Genomic DNA, 20198 nt, shown 5'->3' with positions numbered 1-20198 from the left:
GATTCTCTTTCTCCCTCTTTCCCTACTTCCCCCACTCATGAGTGAGTGCACTCGTGTTCCCTCTCTCAATAAGTAAATAAAATCAACAAAGGAAATATACATGATCTACTACATGATAATACATGATCTACTACATGACTGTGAGACCATGGGAAGGGGACTTTGCCTTGTTATACTGAACACAGGGAATTAATGGCTCTCGATTAGTTAAATTTAAATGAGAAGCATGTCTAATTATAAATACATTTATCTAATTAAATGCAAACTGCTTAATTAGCATTGTTTTTAAATGGGTGACCCAGCAGCATGAAACACCATGTTTCCTTAACATCAAGCCCCCTTCCCTTTGCCACTTAATGATACTACATTTTTTCAGGACTATTGTTCCAGGGGCACCTGGGTAGCTCAGTGGTTAAGTGACTGCCGCTGGCTCAGGTCATAATCCTGGAGTCCCAGGATCAAGTCCCGCATTGGGCTCCCTGCTCAGCGGGGAGTCTGCTTCTCTCTTTGACACTTTCCCCTCTCATGCTCTCTCTTACACTCTCTCATATAAATGAATACAATCTTTGGGGGGAAAAAAAAAGAGACATAACAAGAACTACAATGCTCCATCCTCCCCAGAACTGTATAACCCAGAGTGAGGCATGCTCTGAGTTCTTTTCTGAGCTCAGTACTTTCTGGTTGTGTTAAATCCATTTTTAACATCCATAAATTCTTTAATTCAGTTAACATGTACCTATTATCCACTATCTGTGAGACAAATTTTCTCTTTCTTATATCCAGGATACAAGAGTAAGACATCTTTATTATCTATAATGTGAGGACAATAGTAATAGGTTTGGAATGAGAATCTGATTAATTAATCCATGTAAAAAGCACTAAAAACAATGGTTGGCTCACAATGTCAGCTTTCATTATTGTTATTACAACATGCTATTTTCTACTAGAGCGGGCCTCCCTTGTCTGTACTTCTGAAGATGTCATTTAAACCTTTCCTTAAGTATGCTTTCCTTGAAAATACCTTCCAACCCCTAACTCTGTCTCCTGGTGCCCGTCTATGTCAATATTCTGACCAGCAGCATAAATAACAAAAGTACTCTATGTAGAACTAATTTCCACAGCAAACATTTCATCCCATTTTACAGATGAAGAAACTGAGGCACAGAGAGCTTAAGTCACTTGCCCATGGAGACTGGATTTGATTTATGCAGTCTGGCTCTGGCTCCCTTGCTCTTAACCTCCACACTATACTGTCTCTCTCTTGCATCCTTCTACACATTTCTATCAAAGGAGTAATGATAATGTTGTGAGACTATCTGAATACAAATCTGCCACCTCCATTAGGATACTAGCTTCCCAACACTAAGCCATGTCCCTGGCATCTAGCATAAGATCTGGACCACAGTGAGGAGCAAGTATAACTTTGTCATTCTCTATGTTTGATGAGTGAGTGATCCCAGGGTAGACCTGTTCTGCACATGAACCCAGGGAGGCCACTTTGATGTCACAAGTCCCAAATTCTATAACCAAATATGCCCAAGAATTAGGTTCCTATACCATGCTTAAGAACGAAGCTTAAGGAAATAAACACCACTAACTCATTGTGAGGAAGCTGTGTAGAGAAAGACAAGGTTCCTAACTTAAGCTAAACTTATAAAGGCAGTAAAATTTAGTGCACTACTTTCTTTTTTTCTCCTTTCTTTTTTTTTTTCCTATTGAGTCCATCCTTGAGAACAGTGGTTCTCAGCCAAGGAGTGTCTTGCTGCCCAAGAACAATGTCTGGAGAAACTTCTGATGGTCGTAACTCTGAAGGATTCTTCACTGGAAGCTAGTGAACAGTGCTAAACATCCTACAATAATACACAAGACGGACCCCCTTCCATCCCCCCTCCCCCCAACCCTGTCCCAAAAGAATTATCTGGTCCAAATATCAACAAGGCCAAGCTTAAGAAACCCTGCTCCAGGGCGCCTGGGTGGCTCAGTGGGTTAAGCCGCTGCCTTCGGCTCAGGTCATGATCTCAGGGTCCTGGGATCGAGTCCCGCATCAGGCTCTCTGCTCAGCAGGGAGCCTGCTTCCTCCTCTCTCTCTGTCTCTCTACTTGTGATCTCTGTCTGTCAAATAAATAAAATCTTAAAAAAAAAAAAAAAAAGAAACCCTGCTCCAGGGTGAGCTGCCGCTGTCGTCTGGGAGAACCGTTTGCCTGTACTGTGCTTCGGCAGAGCACAACAAAGCTGCCAGCAGCAGGAAGGAGAGGAACAGACTTAAACAACTAGAATCTGTGGGCCAATCTCCTATTTTCTGTCCATCCAGTGACATCTCCTGCATTGCCAGGATGGAGAGCCAATATTCACAAAAAAACGGGAGCATTTTCTCCATTCCCTCCCATCGAGTCTCTGAATAGGTACTAACCCAGCTGTGCCCAGAGAGGGTTATACGGATGTGTCTTGGCCAGCGTGTTCACGGACTGAGAGGTGCGTTTCTCTGAGAAGGCTTTAATGGGAGGATGATCAACAGGCATGACGGTCGGTACCCAAGCCAGGTGGTAGGTTAACACTGCAGTCAGTAAGGCAGCAAAAAACCTTGGAGAAATGGAAGAAAATACCACCACATGAGCCCATGTAGGAAGCAGCACGTCACGTGCAGTATATACACTGACCACGGAAGCTGCACCCGAGGCTCCAGAGTTGACACTTACTGGTTTTTGTTGATCTGTTCTATCAGAAGTGTGAATTCCTTGAGAAAGCGCTGGCATAGCTGGGTTTTTTCCAAAGTGCTGGACATCATGGTAAGCCATACAGGTTCGGCTATCCTTGGAACAGAATACAAGTTCCAGATTGTTCCTCTAGAGAAGAGAAAAGGGATATACAAAACTGTCACAGCTATCATTTTGGGTGATCATAATCTCTTCATAAAGGAATAAAGAAGAAAACAATAATGTGAATCTATGCAGCCTTTAAGGGATTCAAGCAGTATATAAGTCAGGGATCAGCCAGCTGTGATCCACAAGCCAAATCTGACCACCTCCTTTCTCGTAAACAACATTTTATTGGGACACAGCCATGCTCACCTATTTACATATTCTCTGTCGCTGCTTTTGCATAATGGCAAAGTTGAGTAACTACGACAGAGGCACTTTTCAGAAAAGGTATACTAACCCGTGATATAAAATATTCATTTTTAAAGCAATTTATTTTCACAATACCTAGTATAGAACTTTACGACCATTTTTTAAAAAAAGATTTTATTTGTTTGTCACAGAGAGAGAGAAAGAGTGCACATAATCAGGGGTAGCAGCAGGCAGAGGGAAAAGCAGATTCCCCACTGAGCAGGGAGCCCGAGGCGCAACTTGATCCCAGGATCCTAGGATCATGACTTAAGCCGAAGGCAGACACTTAACTGACTGAGCCACCCACGAGTCCTGATGGCTTTTCTTATAGTAAAGAAATCAAGGAAGAAGGAGAGTATACACTACATCAAAAATGTGACTAAAGGCAACTCAACGCTCCCAATTTGGTGCTTTAGTTCTCTAAACCAAAGCACTCTATTCATTTCAAATGGAAAAATTATGTAAGTGGCTCTTCTTCACTATAATATATGCCAAGTTTTTATAAGCACTAACAGAATCAAATTCTTAGAACTATAAGCTATTACCAAAACTGACTAATATGGCTCTATCACTTTACAGATTCAGAAACAGGCCTAAAGAAATTAAGTTACTTGCATAAAAGCTTGAACAACAAGGTCAGGAGGACTTCAGGTCTCCCAACACCTGGTGCCAAGGGTTCTATTGCAAGGTCATGATGCACAGTGTTTTTCCAAAGAACACATTAACTTAGCTTAGGATCTCCACTGGAGAATACATCCACTTCAAATGAAAAGAGCTGAGACATATTCTGATTTGGTTTTCTAGCTGTGTGCCTATCGCTTCTCGGCCTTTTGGCTAAGATCAAGAGTCTAGCTGTGTGCCTAAAAGAATTGAGACACAATAGAATTCCACCTTGGCCAAAAAATGTTTGCTGAGTTAGGTAGCAAGGACAAGTTACAGTCACATGGAACAGGAATTTCTTTACTAAAACTAAGTTCTCCAATTGGTAACACTTTTTTTTGTCCCATTTCTGGAGAGGTAGATCACTGAAGTAAGAATAAGACTGGTCTATGAATAAGTGAGATTCTCTGGCTCTGTACTTTCAGATTCTTGACCTCTGAAAAATTAATACTTTCATTAAACTAGGACAACTTCACCCTATTTCTCAACTATATGACTTAGGTCTTGACAATCACCAGATAATGACTTATGTGTTATTTGAGTACTTTATACATATAACCCAGGGTTCGAAAACTACTGGGGATTTTGCTCCAAGAAGCATTATAGAATTCACCTTAAGCATCAAGAAAGTGTTCTAAAATTCTAAGAACTACAAAAAGTATTTTTATCCTTCAGTTACAGAATAACAGTTTGGCTCATTAGCTCATGACCCATTTGGAGTGTGATTCCACTCCCCATCAAGAAACTGGCTCAACAAAATGGTGTGAGAATCCCAGCTCAGCACGGTGAAGGAGAATCCCACCCCCTATACTACACCTTCCTATCCAGATATTAGGAGCAAGGACTATAGAAAACCAGTCTCCAGAATACAAAGATCATGAATGAGAAACTGAAAATGAAGACACACAATTGTGGTTCAGACCAGGACACTGAGGAGAGGACACTGGGTAGAAACACAGATCGTCCTGGCTGACTGGATCTACATCCCTGACATAGATATTCTCCAGCTACCCTGTGGATAAGCAGCCCTGAATCCATGTTTCCACATCTGTACCATGGGGGCTAGTTTTTAGTGCTTATTCCTAGGGCTTTTGTGAGGAGGACATGAAATAATGAACAGGCTTATAAGAAACACCTAAATATTAGTTTTCTCTATTCATCCTGTTAAAAGCAGTCAAGGACTGGATGACAGGCAGCAGTGTGGATTACACAGTGGGGAGTAACCAAAACTTTTTCCTCCAGTTGTTCTGGATTTCCATCTTGGGGGAAGGAGCTACCAAAGTGAGTGTACTAACTGCTAGTCCCACAATTCTTCCAAGTGGGTCTCTGGGTATCCCCAGATCCATGGCTGCCATGGCTACGGCCACTTACAAGCTACCTTCAGGGATTTGCCAGACGCTGCCAACACACCTGAATTCTCCCAGAGCTTCCATCAGACGGCTGACGTAGAACTGGACACGCAGACTCGATTCTGCTATCTTTCTGCAGGAGATCATGGCCTACATGGAAGAGAAAACAAACCAAATTGCTCTCTGAGAAGAGATTCCTTTGTAACTGTCCACTACTGGGATTTTATTAATAAAATAATATTATAATCAAGACATTCACTGTGGTAATGACTTCAGGCATCACGAAGAAGTGATCTCCTTTCCTAAAATACTATAGTATCTGATATCTGATATCAACATGCCTAAGGGTCTATTACTGTTGCAGACAATTTAACTTCTCTAAAGAAGTGATCGGATACATAAACCATGAGAAGTTAACCACCTTAAAGTGCCATGATCATGTCTCTATTTGACACTAGAACTACATTCTTATTACCTTTTCAATGGCACTCTTCAACCTGTTCATGTGAGATTCAAACAAGGGAAAATGAGAAAAAAAGAAGTCCTGGAAATTCCTTTGTGCCTCTTCTTTCTCACACAGGGAAAAAATGATGCTTATGGCAATTTTCTTCCTCCGAACTATGGCTGGATTAGAACTGCAGGTTTCTTCAGCTAGGCTGAATGTCTCATCCGTTGACCTGAAGGAAAAAGAAGTTTGAAAAGTTGCCATGCCTCCAAGAATTGCATTGAGGATAAACTGTAATGCCAGGGGATGACATTCAGAATGTGAACCCAGAACACCCAGAGTCTTAACCAAGAGTTTGTCTGCTTCCAATTCATTCTCTTCTCTAATTCTCTGTCATGATAAATGAAAACATCAACTTGCCACATGTTATTTTCTAATATGAAAAGAAGTGTAAATAAAACCTAAAAGTAATTTCAAATGTCCTCCTGTTAGGCTCTTAGTCTTTTTCCCTTGGATTATTTCACATCGGACTGGTGGTATTTAGAGAGCAGGGAGATACATCTGGTCACTCAAAACATAGGCCCTTTGTTTTGGTTAAGAGATACCAATAGACAGGAACATTAGAAGGGAAATGATCCTGTGGTTTTCTGTTAAACCAGTGCATCATGTTTGGAAATTTACTTGTGGTTGAGGCTTACTTTCCCAAGGCTATTAAAACCATTAGATGAAGTAAGTCCGGTAAATGTTCAGATTAAGCCATGCAATTGATTAAACTCTCTGGGAAATCCCCCAAGCAGAAAGACATATCTCTCGGCTGGGTAGTCAATGTCTCAAAAAAACTTAAGATTCTTTTGAGAGACTCTGCTTCTATGATAAGAGAATCATGAAACCAGTAAATTATGGGTATGTTCTCAATCTGTCTTAAGGGGTAAGACTCAGAAATACAGTCTAACCCTGTCTCTTACAGAACTATTCTGAAAAACCAGCACTACCATATAGCTACTAATAACAAAAGTGAAAATATTTTTTTTTTTGTACAAAGATACCAAAAGCAAAGTCCATAATACATCGCACATGAAAGCACTTTGTCTGGCACACAGGAGGTATATACAATTAACTTTCTTTCTCACCGACTGTCACCATTTAGTCTCGGATCTCCACTGAATATGGGAGGGTACTACTTCCTCTGTTTTCTTTACCACAAACTACCACAGAACAATTACTTATGCTTGGCAGGACCCAAGGCCTCCATACTCCTGATCTTAAACTTATTTGCTGCTCTACTACTCACAGTCTGTAACGTTACTGTGATTTTCACATATCCATAGCTTTGAAAACACGCATACATCAGATGTTTTATGGTCAGGAAAGCCATTTTACTTTTGAAGAAAAGGAGAGAGACATCTTGTTCTAAGCTCAGAAAGGACATGCTATTGTTTTATTCTCAACTTTAAGCAAGATCCCCGAGATGGAGATGTGGTTGATAAATCAGTAACAGGCTCTCACTAACAGACATGCCATGGGCAGGACATGATCTCCAGGTGCTGTTGTAAATGCTGTGCACTCCAGTAAACCATCAACTGTTTTTTCCGAAAAATTCCTAGATCTTAATCATCTGCTCATCAGAATAAAAAAAATCTTGAGCCTCTCTTAGAATTTTACTTAATTTCGTACAGTGAAATTTCTTATGGTGAATACTCGTCCTTCCCAAAATAACTGTAGTATAACTTTGTTTTTTGCACCAGTTTATTTCTATTTTATATAGGAAGTTCTATGGCCAACATTTTCTTGCAACACTTTTTTTTTTTTTTTTTTTTGGTCTGGCATCTATTTTTCCTCTTTTTCGAAAGTAAAATGACTGTTTCAGTCCATTCATCTTCAGCCAACATGGTCCTTAATAATGAAATTGTGATAAACACATAACCCTATGCAAGTTTATGCACCATCTCTCATAAACAATAGCTGACTCTATCTTAATGTAGCAGAGAGTGCCACCTACTGCATTTCTGAAAAACTTCCATAGCTACAACAATGTGGATAGCTCTTCCTCGCTTTGCTCTATCTCTGCCTACCGAATTCCAAAGCAACTGAGCTTCATTCTATAGTCTCACAAACCAGAATACATCAGTTCACAGAGTATTATGATTATATTTTTAAAATTATTCCACAATGAAAGAATGTTTCAAAATGTTTTAAAACACTTGAGTATGCAACCCAATATGTCATCTCTTCACCCTCAAGTCACCATGTAAGGTACACAGGCCTTTCTGCAAATGTGGGAACTGAGGCAGAGTGAGTCATTAACTTGCCTCAGGAATAGAAAACTTCTCAGTAACAATGTTGGAGCTAGAACCCAGGGTTTCTGTCTTCTAAGCTAGGCTTGTTTCTGGATGTTGGAAACGAGCAGGGTCCGTGCCCTGTGTCTGATCTGTCTTCGGTCTTCACACCATCAGGTGCACCCTGCCAGCTGCAGCACTCAGAAGAAAGAGCTGGGAGTGATCATGTCAGCTGGCAGGACTTCAAGTCAAGGAAAGACCCCTGCTACATACTTAAGCTTTCTCCTTACAAAAAAATCAAATAGCATTTTGCTGACACTTACGGATAAGCATTTACATGTATTACTTTTACCTCAAGATCATAAGCAAAGCAAAAACTGTGATTATTTAAGTAATCTCAAGAATTTATAATTGATATCAGGACTTATAATTGATATCAGGCTTAGTCTAATTGTTTTTGTCAGCTTTGAACTTCATCTGAATCTATGTATTATATTGGAACATAGGAAATTGCCATTTTTGTAGGTCAGAGAACAAACCTGCAGCAACTTTGTATGGTTGGTTCAATATAATAATCCAAATCAAAAGCTCCTGTGAGTACTTTATACCTTGGTCCTTTAGGGTTTCTGTCGCCTCACTAAGGGATGAAACCTTTGCAGTTTCTCTTCTATTATAGGCGATACTTCCCTACCAGCTGGTATATGCCCAAAATGACTCCCTATCCAGTAGCCAAAATTTACCACTCAGCACAGCAGGGGGTCTGGAGACAGGAGTATCCAGTGTGGGACTAACTGTTCAGGACTGTGAAATCTTCCTTTTTGCCTCTAACTCTCTTAGGAAGTTTCTGATTACTGTGGATTTGCTCTCAAAGCCAGAGGCAATCATATTTCTGGTACCTGCTATTCTTTTGTCTCACATCAAAAATTTTCCTACCTGCATACCTGCCAAAAGTAAGAGATCAACTGCAACATCTTTAAATGAAGGGATCTTCACAGGCGTAGTGATCAATTCAAAATATCAGCCGCACTTACATTCTCTGTGTGCCAGCTTCCTGGGCATGAGACCCCACTCCCCCAGAGCCCTGTTCCCAGATGGGCTCCAGGCTTGATGTAATGCTTTGCAGCTACCATCTCGGATTCTTAGTAATTTTATCTTTCAGCCTGTATTCTGGAAGTGAAATCTGATGGGACAATGAAGCATGTGAGTGAGCAGTGAAGACACCGGGCTGCAGAGTACACAGTGGGCTCAGGCCTAAGGGCATGCAACCCAGACGCTGAGCAACTGGCTGAGCAGTTAGGCGCACACCCACGTGTCTGAAAAGCCCAGGGTGCCAGGAGGCCCCAAGGCGGCAAGGCCGGGACTGGAGCCCAGACTGGTAGCTGGGACAGCAGCAGCAGAAAGAGCAGTGACCACAGCCGCGGGAGAGAGAAAGGGCATGGGTAGTGGCGCGACCCACAGTGTGAGGCTAGCTTACCCATCCATCACTGGAATCTGTCCCTATAGAGTGTGCACAAATATTTAACTCTCTGCCCCAAGCCCCAAAGACAGTAAATTATCACAAAGAGCCTACAGTGGACATTGCAATAAAATGTATCCAGGAATAACCAGAATTCTTCAGTTTATCATCTCCAGTTTTAGAAACTATTGCAACACTGCAAAGTAAATATGTACAGGCATAGAAACAAATTAAATGTAGAGATTGTTGTACCGAACAGAAAAAAAACCCCTACTATTTTCATATGAAGCTTCGGATAAACTATTAATAAGGAAGTCCACTTTAAAATTAATTTTCCTTATAATTGAAGATGCAGTGATAGTGAAAACACAGGCATTCTGAATTATATACAACTCGTGAAGACACTTTCAGTTGCTTGCAAGACCTCTATGAGTTACTCAAAATGTCAGAGGAGACATTAAAATAAGTTTGTATAAATTTACATTTAAAATTAAATTCAGCCTTGCACAAAATGGATTTGTGTGAAGACAAAAACCTTTTTAGAAAAACTGTTCCCCAAGAATCATCAGATCTAGATGTACTGAAATTTATATTTTGAAAGTTTATCAGAAACTTAATCCAGTGTTTTCATAATCCATAAAGTTCCAGTAAAGGTTACATCAGCAGAAAGATCTTTCTTACAAAATTGTCAAAAAATTACTTGCCGTCTTGCATTTGCTAAGAGTGATTAATGCTGCTTTCAATTATATCAATTGAAAGCAAAGTTGCTAAAAACTATAAATTTTGATAACCTAACATCTGAAGATAGAAAAGAAAGCCAGAAAAGTCTTATGATAAATCAAGATATAGCATTATTTATTATATTATATATAATTATGACACCAAAATATTATTTCTTGCAATTTATGTTTATGTTTTATTCATATTTCATTATTATTCTATTAAATTTTGTAAGTAAAATATTTTTAACCTTTACATTTTAGTACCTTTAACAGCACTCTTCCCCACTTTTTGAACAAAGGTGTTCTGCATTTTCATTTTGAACCAAAGATATTTATTTTAGGTGTTGTAGAGATTCTTTAGTTTCCAAAGCCACATCTCAATTCAAATTAAAGTTCTGAAGAATTTTCAGAGGAGTGGATTGAAGAATGCTACTCAACTCTGGATTTAAACCTGAAGGGATGGGGACACCTGGGTGGCTCAGTCGATTAAGCATCTGCTTTGGCTCAGGTCATGATCCCAGGGTTCTGGGATTGAGCCCCACATTGGGCTCCCCACACAGCGGGGAATCTGCTTCTCCCTCTCCCTCTGCCTGCTGCTCTGCCTACCTGCGCCTCTTTCTGTCAAATAAATAAATAAATAAATAATCTTTAAAAACAAAAAAATTGAAGGGATAGAAAAACATTTTTAGTAAAGAAATGTCTAAAGGGAAGGCTTCTATGACTCATCATTCTCTTTAATCACAGAAGCTGTTGTAAGGACAGTGAGGATGGTGGGATGCCCTCTCCTGACAACTGCAATGATGGCAATGATAATGACGGCAATAATAATTGTAAATAAGTCCTACTGACCAATATTTTCTTTACTTATCTTATCCTAGCTTGGCTTGACTTGCTGTATCTCATTTAACTTTCCCAACAGCACTGTGAGACTGGTACTAGTACAATGATCATACTGCTGATGAGGAAGCAACACTTTGTTTTTGTTTTTGCTTTTTTATTTTTTAAATTTATTTTCAGCGTAACAGTATTCATTGTTTTTGCACTACACCCAGTGCTCCATGCAATCTGTGTCCTCTATAATACCCACCACCTGGTACCCCAATCTCCCACTCCCGCCACTTCAAACCCCTCAGATTGTTTTTCAGAGTTCATAGTCTCTCATGATTCACCTCAACTCCCTTCTCCTCTCTAACTCCCCATGTCCTCCATGCTATTTGTTATGCTCCACAAATAAGTGAAACCATATGATAATTGACTCTCTATGCTTGACTTATTTCAATCAGCATAATCTCTGAGGAAGCAACATTTTGAACACAGATTAATTCACTGTCGGTACACCTAGTGAGTGGCAGAAGTAGGACCTGTTCTCAGACCAAATTACAAGCTCCTGACCACTCTATTCAAAGCCCACCAACCACATAGCAGTTCCTCGATGAGTGAAGCAGCTCTATTTTTCTCTCTTAGTTGAGCTTGCTAGGATTGTGAGAACAACAGAAGAGAGACAAGCAGCCCGACACATCATATACACACACCCTGACCCTCGCCTCTCAGCCTGACCTTTAAGCACCATCTCTCCCAAAAAGGGAATCTCCAACTCCCCACCTAACAATGCAAGTGTTCTCTCCCTTCACTGAGTCCCAAAGCACTTGATGATCCCCCCACCCTGGCTCGCGGCATTTATAGTTTAACATTTTATTGCTATTATTTATATGTGTATGGTCTACCCCACTAGTCAATAACCTCTATTAATGGTCCCCAGATGAAGGTGTATATCTGAATCATCTTTACATCCTCACAGACCCCCTATACACGGTGATTAGCAGCCTACACACCAAATTGAACAACTAACATGTGAATCGTGATAGGTACAACCTATGTTAATTCTCTTTTTAGGTTTTGAGTCATAGGGAGAAGGAAGTGGAAGATACTGATATAATATCATAATAAGCCAAACTGTGTATTTTGCAAAACAACCAAACTTTAGATCTAAAATTCAACTGCAATGAAGGCAGAATATACCTCGATGCTGTCTTTATAATCAGATTCATGACCATTTCGTTTAAGAATTTAAGTTTTAGGAGCACCTGGGTGGCTCAGTGGGTTAAGCCTCTGCCTTTGGCTCAGGTCATGATCTCAGGGTCCTGGGATCGAGTCCCGTATCAGGCTCTCTGCTTGGCAGGGAGCTTGCTCCCTCCTCTCTCTCTGCCTGCCTCTCTGCCTACTTGTGATCTCGCTCTGTCAAATAAATGAATAAAAATCTAAAAAAAAAAAAAAAATTAAGTTTTATGAGAAGAGTATGCATGTTACAATCCTTGTGTTCATATGTTTTCAAAGACCACATTGGTGTCACAGTAAGCTGAGGAAGAGATTTATTTCAACCCCCTAACTCACAAGAGCTACATCTGGAAGGGAGCCAACTCAAAGACAGAGGAAACTCTTTTTTTTTTTTTTTTATTTTATTTATTTATTTATTTGACAGAGAGATCATAAGTAGGCAGAGAGAGGAGGAAGCAGGCTCCCCACCGAGCAGAGAGCCCGATGTGGGGCTCGATCCCAGGACCCTGAGATCATGACCTGAGCCGAAGGCAGAGGCTTTAACCCACTGAGCCACCAAGGTGCCCCGAGGAAACTCCTTTTAAATTAACACCATATCTAGCTCGTACATGGCACAAAGACCCAGATGGTTCCCAGCGTCTTCCAAACCAGACTGGTTTTCAGCTTTTATATTTATTGATTTATAAAACTTCTAATTTACCCATTTTCAGCCTAAGCAGAAGCTAATCCAGCAGTCTGGGTTTTTTCCCCACTGAAAACAGGGGAGTCCTGCCAGTTTGTTTAAGCAGTCTACAACCAGCACCTTTCTGAGCAAGAGCAAACTTGTAACTCACCTCCTTGGAATGATGCCATTTTCCAAACTTGTTGTCTGACTTCGAAGCCAGCGGCGCTGGTAACTGCTGGAAGAGGATGTAGAGGAGCTTGGAGATGGAAAAGGTGTAATCAGAAGGCTGCTTAGTGAGGCTGTAAGGAAGAAAAGTAGAAAGTTAAAAGTTGAGGTAAAGGAATCTTCATGTAGCCACACAAAAACATGCGTGCCAAGTGACCTAAATTTTCCGGTTCTACCAGCCATGTCCAGCAGGGGGAGACTACAACTCCTCTCTTACTAAGACTTCTGGACTGCAAAGAAAACGTCCTTTAAAAAGGAAAATAAATTTGAAAAAAAAGGGATTACAGACATATCAAATGCATCAATTATCAGGCCCTACATTACAAAGGCAGCATAATTATTACTCACTTAACCAGAATGCAGATTTCTGATAAAAATGGTCCACATAGCATAACCGTTTATATTGTTACCTGATAACCAATGTCATACACAGTGTTTATTTACACTATTTTCTCCTCTTAACTACTTCTTCACTCCTATTTTGAAGTGAAATCTAGGCAAGTAAGAAGTTCCTCCACAGAGTATCCTCCCTCCTATCCCCTGTCTCTAAATACACAATACTGACCTTCCTTCCCTCCAGCAACCAGCTTCCCCACTAACCCATCACCACTCCCTTGGCTGTGAAAAAGCATCCTCTAGCCTTAAATATATTTTCTGCTTGGATTGCTTATTTGCCTCAGGGCCTCTCTCTGCTTCTCTCTGCTAAATAGTATTAGATGCCTATGCTTGGGCTCTCAGTGTAAGCTGACCTGCCAGCCCATACTTCTCAAAAAGGCAGGGAGGGATTGGTCCCTTTCATGGTAGGCAAAGGAATTCTTACAAATCAGAGCTGCTTGATTGGTGTCTACTAGTTTGGAAGAATAAAAGAAGGCGACGGACGTTTTTCCTTTTACTTTCCTCAGGCTAAGGAATTAGACATTGATATGTCACTCAGTCCAGTGGAAAAGGAAATGAGGTCCAACTGAATGCTGGTCAGCGTTTTCGGAAGCAAACCACAGGACAAAGGAAATTTATTTGAGCACACATAGTATACTACGCTTATGGATATCACTTGATAGGGCATTTCCCCATATGAAGTGTTACATTTTAATTTATACTTTTATAGGCAGATGTAAATAACCTGACTCCCTGACCTGATTTCGTAAATATGACAAGAGTTACTTGGCTGTTACTCAATTCTCAGTAAGCAAATGCTGGAGTGTGTACAATGTTCCAGGTGTTGTGCCAGGCCACTGGGATGCAGTGGTGGACAAGACAGACACATATTTGCCTGCACAGAGCTTCAAGTCTCTGTGAATAGCAGTGAACTTGCCAGGCTACAAAATGAGATGCAAAATGGTTCAAGGTTCTTTCCACACCAGAGGTATATTGAGACGCTTTTCTTCTAAACTAGTCAATATCCATAACAAATTTGTTTGGAAGATCTAAATCATCTATGTACTCCTTGTATCCAGGACAGCTCCCTGGATAACTTAATAAAGCAATTAATGAATACTTAGTGAATGTATGGCACTTCCTCACTAAAGTATTGCCCAGATGTGGCTGACCCTAACAGGTTGCCTTTGTTCTGATCTGGTTTCACCCTTTGAAGCTGACTTAAATCTCCAAAAATCAAATCCATATTTGAAATATCGGTGGTGGGTAATTTCACTAATTGTGAAGGGAGACAAAAGAGAGTTTTTCCTCAAAACCACACAAAATTACTTAATAAAAAATGTCAACTAGACATTTGTGCCCCACCCCCAAATTCTAAAAGCCCTCCATGAGGTACACAAGCTCTTCATTCCCTATTCCTAAATCTTCAGGGTCCCCTGTCTCTATTCCTATCTTATGCTGGTCAAATCATCTTCTTGGCAGGTGGAGGACAGGGCTGAGGGGTAGATGATAAACATCTTTTCCCCTGCCACAGAAGCAAGATGGAAATGACTCTGAGGGCTAAATTTATTCTGGAAATTGTATGTATTGCTGTATAATTCACAGTTTAGTAAACTGAGTAAGAACCCAGTCTCCCAATTCAAATCCTGGCTCTGCCACTCACCAGCTGTAATACCTGGGCAGTTTACTTAACCTGTCAGCTTTCTCATCGGTAAAATGAGGACAGTAAAGCATCACACCTCAGGATTTTCATGAGAACTGCAATCTGCTAGTGAGTTATGAATTATTTAGTGAACCAACACCAACATTTAAAAGAAAAGAAAACAAGAGTATATTGCAATGCTAATATTAATTGATGAAATTTTTGTTATATATAAAGATGTTTGTTACTGGATCATAATATAAAATGCATTAGCATGAATTGCAGACAAAAGAAAAGTCTGAGAAGCACTGACCTATTTCATAAAGTTCCTGTGAGGATTAAACAAATCAATACACTTAGCCCAGTGCGCTACACAATAAATGTTGGCTATTGACTCCCTCTGATAATTCTTGGAACAGGAAAACTAAGTAAGACATTTCAGAGTACTAAAACATTATTAGTTCTGATTAGTTAATCATGAAAACAACCTCGGACTTGTAATAGACACATGAAAGGGAAAGGGAAAAAAATTAATAAAAAAACAGAGACGATATTCCTTTTTTCATTGTAAAATCCTGAATAAAAATTTGTAAGGTATACAAATGAAATACTTCGCTAAAGTGCTGGTTTAGGGCTACCCAGCACTTCCTTATCAAAGTATTTTAATATTATTTAATATGATTTTTACATTAACATACTGTGGTATGTCATTGTCAGTCACATACTCTAGGAAGCAAAACATTTGGTAACTCTCAAGTGGAAGAAGAACTCTCAAGCTTAATTTTGGCTTCTAACTCATTGTCACTTTCATGAGAAAGGGGTGGATTCAGGTATCTGTTCTACTAACATTGAATGGTTGGCTAGACTCTTCTGTATCTTCTGCAGCTTTGACAGACACCAGTCTATGTGTATTTGGAAACAATCCCATCACAACAAAAAAAATATACTAATGTGATGAGGCCCCTTATTTCCTCTCCAAGCTCATCATACACCACTCTCTCCACTCTCCCCTTACTATATTCCAGTCTTCTCTCTATTCCTTATACACAAAGCTCCGAAACCTGTTTCCACTCTGGGTCTCTGCACTAGCTGTTCCCATGCCTGAAATGCTCTGTGCTCTGAATTTCATGGAGCCTGTTACCACCAGCAATCCAGCCACGTGAATATTTCTCCTTCTTGAAGAGGCCTTCCATGAACATCTCATATCTTTTATTTTCCTCAGTGATAAGTGCTTACCTACATTTCACTGTCTATGATTTGTGCTTCCTTTATTCAATATAAACTCCATGAGATCAGGGATCATGCCCATCTGATCACTGATCTATCCCCATATTTTACAAAAATGCTTGGTACATAAGATGTTCAAGAAATACTGCTGCATGAAGAGTGAGCAACGATTATGTGAAGGACAATGACATCTGTCTCGATCAATAATTAGATCAACAAAGCATTAGAAAAACAAATTTCTAGGAATTGCAAGTCTGAATTTGAGGAAAGTTTCCAGTGGTCAAAGCTATATACACAGCATTTGGATTTTCTCTTTTTTCTCCTACCTTCATTTTAAAAAATTCTTTTTTTATTTTATTTTATGGTGGTGGTAGACAGCAGTGGTGTAGCTCTGAACCTGAACACTTTCTCTGCATGAAAGAGGGTACTACATCCAAAAGACAGGAATGATCTTTTGTACTGTAATACTGACAGTACTTCCCTTAGAGTTTTTGCTTATTTAAATACTTGAGAAGTATAAGGTTCCTTAAAGTTTAACAGCTGTATTCCTCAACAAAAGAATAGAAGCATTTAACAAGGTCAATTAATAGAGCTGTGATTATCGTCTGATAGGCGAATGCCATTTTTTTTTTTGAGAATGCCATTTTTAACAAACCGAATACATCAGTAGGCAAATAAAAGTTAATACATTGTAGTTAGAAATCACAGAGTAATTTTAAGACTATAAAGGGTCCTTAAAAGCATCTCAGGAACTTCAACTTTTAATAAAATTCCCACAAACTCCCCTCAATGAAAAGACAAAGAAAATATCCTCACCGTGATGATTTCCAAACACCTTAATTTTTTTTAAATAGACTTTATTTTTTAGAGTAGGTTTAGGTTGGAAAAAAAAAAATGATTGGAAGGTCCAGAGATTTCCCTCCATAGAGCCCCTACTCCCCTGTGATCAGCCTCATTCACCAGAGTGGTATACTTGTTACAACTGATGAATCTACACAGAAACATAATTATCACCCAGAGACCATGAATAGAGACCATGAATAGAGACCACCATAGAGACCATAGAACCTTAGCGTTCACTCTTAGTGTTGTACTGAGTTTGGACAAAAATATAACGACATGCACCCACTACTACAGTATCAACCAAAATAGTTTCAGTTCCCTAAAAATACTCTGTATTCCAACTATTCATCCTTCCCTGCCCTGTCCCCAGGGGGACAGGGACCCCTGATTTTTTTACTGTTTCCACAGCGTTACCTTTTCTAGAATGTCGTACAGATGAAATCATGAAGGACTGTAGCCTTCTCAGATTGGCTTCTTTCACTTAGTGATGTGCCTTTAAGTTTCCTCCCTATCTTTTCATGGTTTGATAGATCATTACTTTTCAGCACTGATTTTATACTTCATTGAAAACATCTTAAATTTTAATTCCTTAGCTAGACATAAACCCTAGCGCAGCCTTTGTGATAAGCTCAGTCTTGACATTTATTTGCCAAATTATTTGATCTTTCTAAGTCTTCTAATCCATAATTTGCAATCTAAGACTGAAGTGTCTGCAAAGACTTTTGGGAAGTCTAAAAAAACTCTCTTGGTTCTTTGCCCTTTCATATAAATAAGAGTTATTTTGTCTGGCTTCACAGGAGGTTTTAGTTGAAATTACACTGAATTTATATTTATTTGTGAAAATTCACCTCTTTCTCTATTCATATTTATTTTCTTTGAGACATAGTTTCTTTACCTTATTGTTTTAAACATTTTCTTAAATTTAGCTTCAATTAATTAATTTATAATATATTATTGGTTTCAGGGGTACAGGCCCATGACACATCAGTCTTATATAATACTCAGTGCTCATTATATCACACGCCCTCCTTAACGTCCATCACCCATCCCCCACCCTTCTCCCCTCCAGCGATCATCAGTTTGTTTCCTATGATTAAGAGTCTCTTATGGTTTATCTCCCTCTCTGGTTTCGTCTGTTTTTTGTTTTTTTTCTCCTCTATTACCCTATGATCCTCTGTTTTGTTTCTTAAATTCCACATATGAGTAAGAGCATATGATAATTGTCTTTCTCTGATTGACTTACTTCATTTATCTTTTTTTAATCAAATTTTTATATCTCTCCATAACTGTATCAGATATATATATATAATTATTCTTAGATCCCTTTATAGTTTGAGTTGTTATTTGCATTACTTTTTTATTCTAATTTTTCTTAAACAGGTAATAAGAATGCAAATGTAGAATGGAAAAAGCTAAAGCAGAAGTTAGCAAATTTTTGAAACTGAAGAAGATACATATCCATTCCAGGAGAATACCACAGGTCTGACTTGAAATATGAGAATTATAATGAAATGAAAAAATGAGTTCTGTCCAAGCTACATTACAGACTGCCAACTCCATATACGGAAGGCAAGGCAAGGCTCAAAGTAAAGATTTGACAGTACTGATAGAACAAGACATTTTTAAATTGAGACAGGTTCTTACACAGACTGTGGAAAGAAGAATAAAGCAAAATGCTAGTCCCTAGTGATCCTTGCCCCACACACCACAAAGGACAATACTGACACAAAAGGGATCAGATGCCTGCCCCACTATCTTTAGGAGACCCTGATGCTGGGGAGCCAGCTGGAGACTAGACCTCGAGTCTCAGGTGGGCTGGGCAGAAAGCTCCAAATCTTATCTGAACCCTGGAGGTGATGAGAAACGTTTCATGACAACTTCCCAGGGGAGAGAGAGAAGTGAGTGGGGGATGACCTCCCAGTAGCTCCTTGGAGGCTTCCCTTTCTCTTGTGTTCCCTGAGGAGTACGTTGTACTGCCAAGACTCAGATAAGCTGAGTTCAAGCCTTCGCCTATATGTGCACGTGCAAGGTCAAGGATGCTATGGCCCAACAGCAAACAGAGCAAAACCCTCCTGGACGCTTGTCCTTCTTTACAAAGCACTGCAGCAGTTAAGTCAATAAAGAATTCTGATACAAATGGGACGTCAGTTTGCATCATTCAATGGTGACCTGTGTTGCAATCAACAGTTTGACTCCATTTTTTCACGTTTGACTGCTGAAACCTTTTCAGGTTCTCCCCCCAACCCCTTTCCCTTTCTGCCTCAAATCTGGACAAGATGATGAGAAAGCCCGGGGGCCCTCTCCTTTGGAACCAGTGGGCAGTTCTGCCATGTGTGGAAGCCCTTACCCTGGCCCTATCCCCTAACCACCATTAAAAAACCCCAAGACCATCTCCTCTCCCTGTCTCTCAAGTCCTTTGCTGACCAGCTTGGGAAGCCCACTCTGCTTTCACCAGAAAGCATCATTATGTGAATGGTAAATATTTTCATATCATCTTGGCATGTGTGTGGTGTAATCAGTTTTGATACGGAAACCGTATTTTGGGTGGGGTCCATTCTGTACCTGTATAGTGGCTAAAACATATGTCCTATTTGAATACTATGATTACACTGAAGGTTCATTTTAAAACATCTGAATAAAGGGGCACCTGGGTGGCTCAGTCAGTTAAGCATCTGACTTAGACACGGGTTATGATCCAAACAAAGTCCTGGAATTGAGTTCTGCGGTCAGGCTCCCTGCTCAGTGGGGAGTCTGCTTCTCCCTCTCCCTCTGCCCCTCCCCACTGTTTGCATGAGTTCCTGTTCTCTTTCAAATAAATAATACCTTAAAAAGTATTTAAAATTTTTGAAAAAAAAAGTATTTAAAAGTACATTATTATCAAAGTTTTTCTCATGTTGACCTTCTGTTTATTCTACTTTTAAGAACAGAGGAAATGCAATTGTTCAGTGAATGAGGAAATTATTTTTCTTGTCAGTGATTTGAACATTCTGATGAAGAAGAGAACTGAAGCCTGAATTAAGGTCACAGATTAACAAGGCTCAGTGGCTCTGGTCTCAATCCTGGCCCTCCAACCCTTAAACGCTACTCATGTACTCAGACTTTCAAATTCTAGCTTCTGCTCCAATCCATCTCTGTAGAGCCAGTTTCCTATT

At 39.8% G+C, this 20198-nt stretch overlaps 1 protein-coding gene across 6 annotated transcripts in view; it reads right to left on the bottom strand.

The window, feature by feature from the left end:
* FNIP2 (folliculin interacting protein 2) overlaps window positions 1–20198 on the bottom strand; it is a 135160-nt gene that overhangs the window by 31493 nt on the left and 83469 nt on the right. For all 6 annotated transcript variants that reach the window (XM_045087001.1, XM_045087116.1, XM_045087088.1 and 3 more), the window contains 5 exons: window positions 12904–13033; window positions 5592–5793; window positions 5178–5266; window positions 2697–2843; window positions 2411–2580 (listed from right to left, as the gene is read on the bottom strand). In XM_045087001.1, the coding sequence (XP_044942936.1) occupies window positions 2411–2580; window positions 2697–2843; window positions 5178–5266; window positions 5592–5793; window positions 12904–13033 (738 nt within the window). The remainder of the gene's footprint in view (window positions 1–2410; window positions 2581–2696; window positions 2844–5177; window positions 5267–5591; window positions 5794–12903; window positions 13034–20198) is intronic.

The sequence above is a fragment of the Mustela putorius genome, unplaced genomic scaffold, assembly GCF_011764305.1.
Source record: "Mustela putorius furo isolate JIRA1106 unplaced genomic scaffold, ASM1176430v1.1 tig00000056_pilon_pilon_pilon, whole genome shotgun sequence".
In the NCBI taxonomy this organism is placed as follows: domain Eukaryota; kingdom Metazoa; phylum Chordata; class Mammalia; order Carnivora; family Mustelidae; genus Mustela; species Mustela putorius.
The sequence above is the reverse complement of the archived record's forward strand: the minus strand, read 5'-3'. Positions and strand labels throughout refer to the sequence as shown.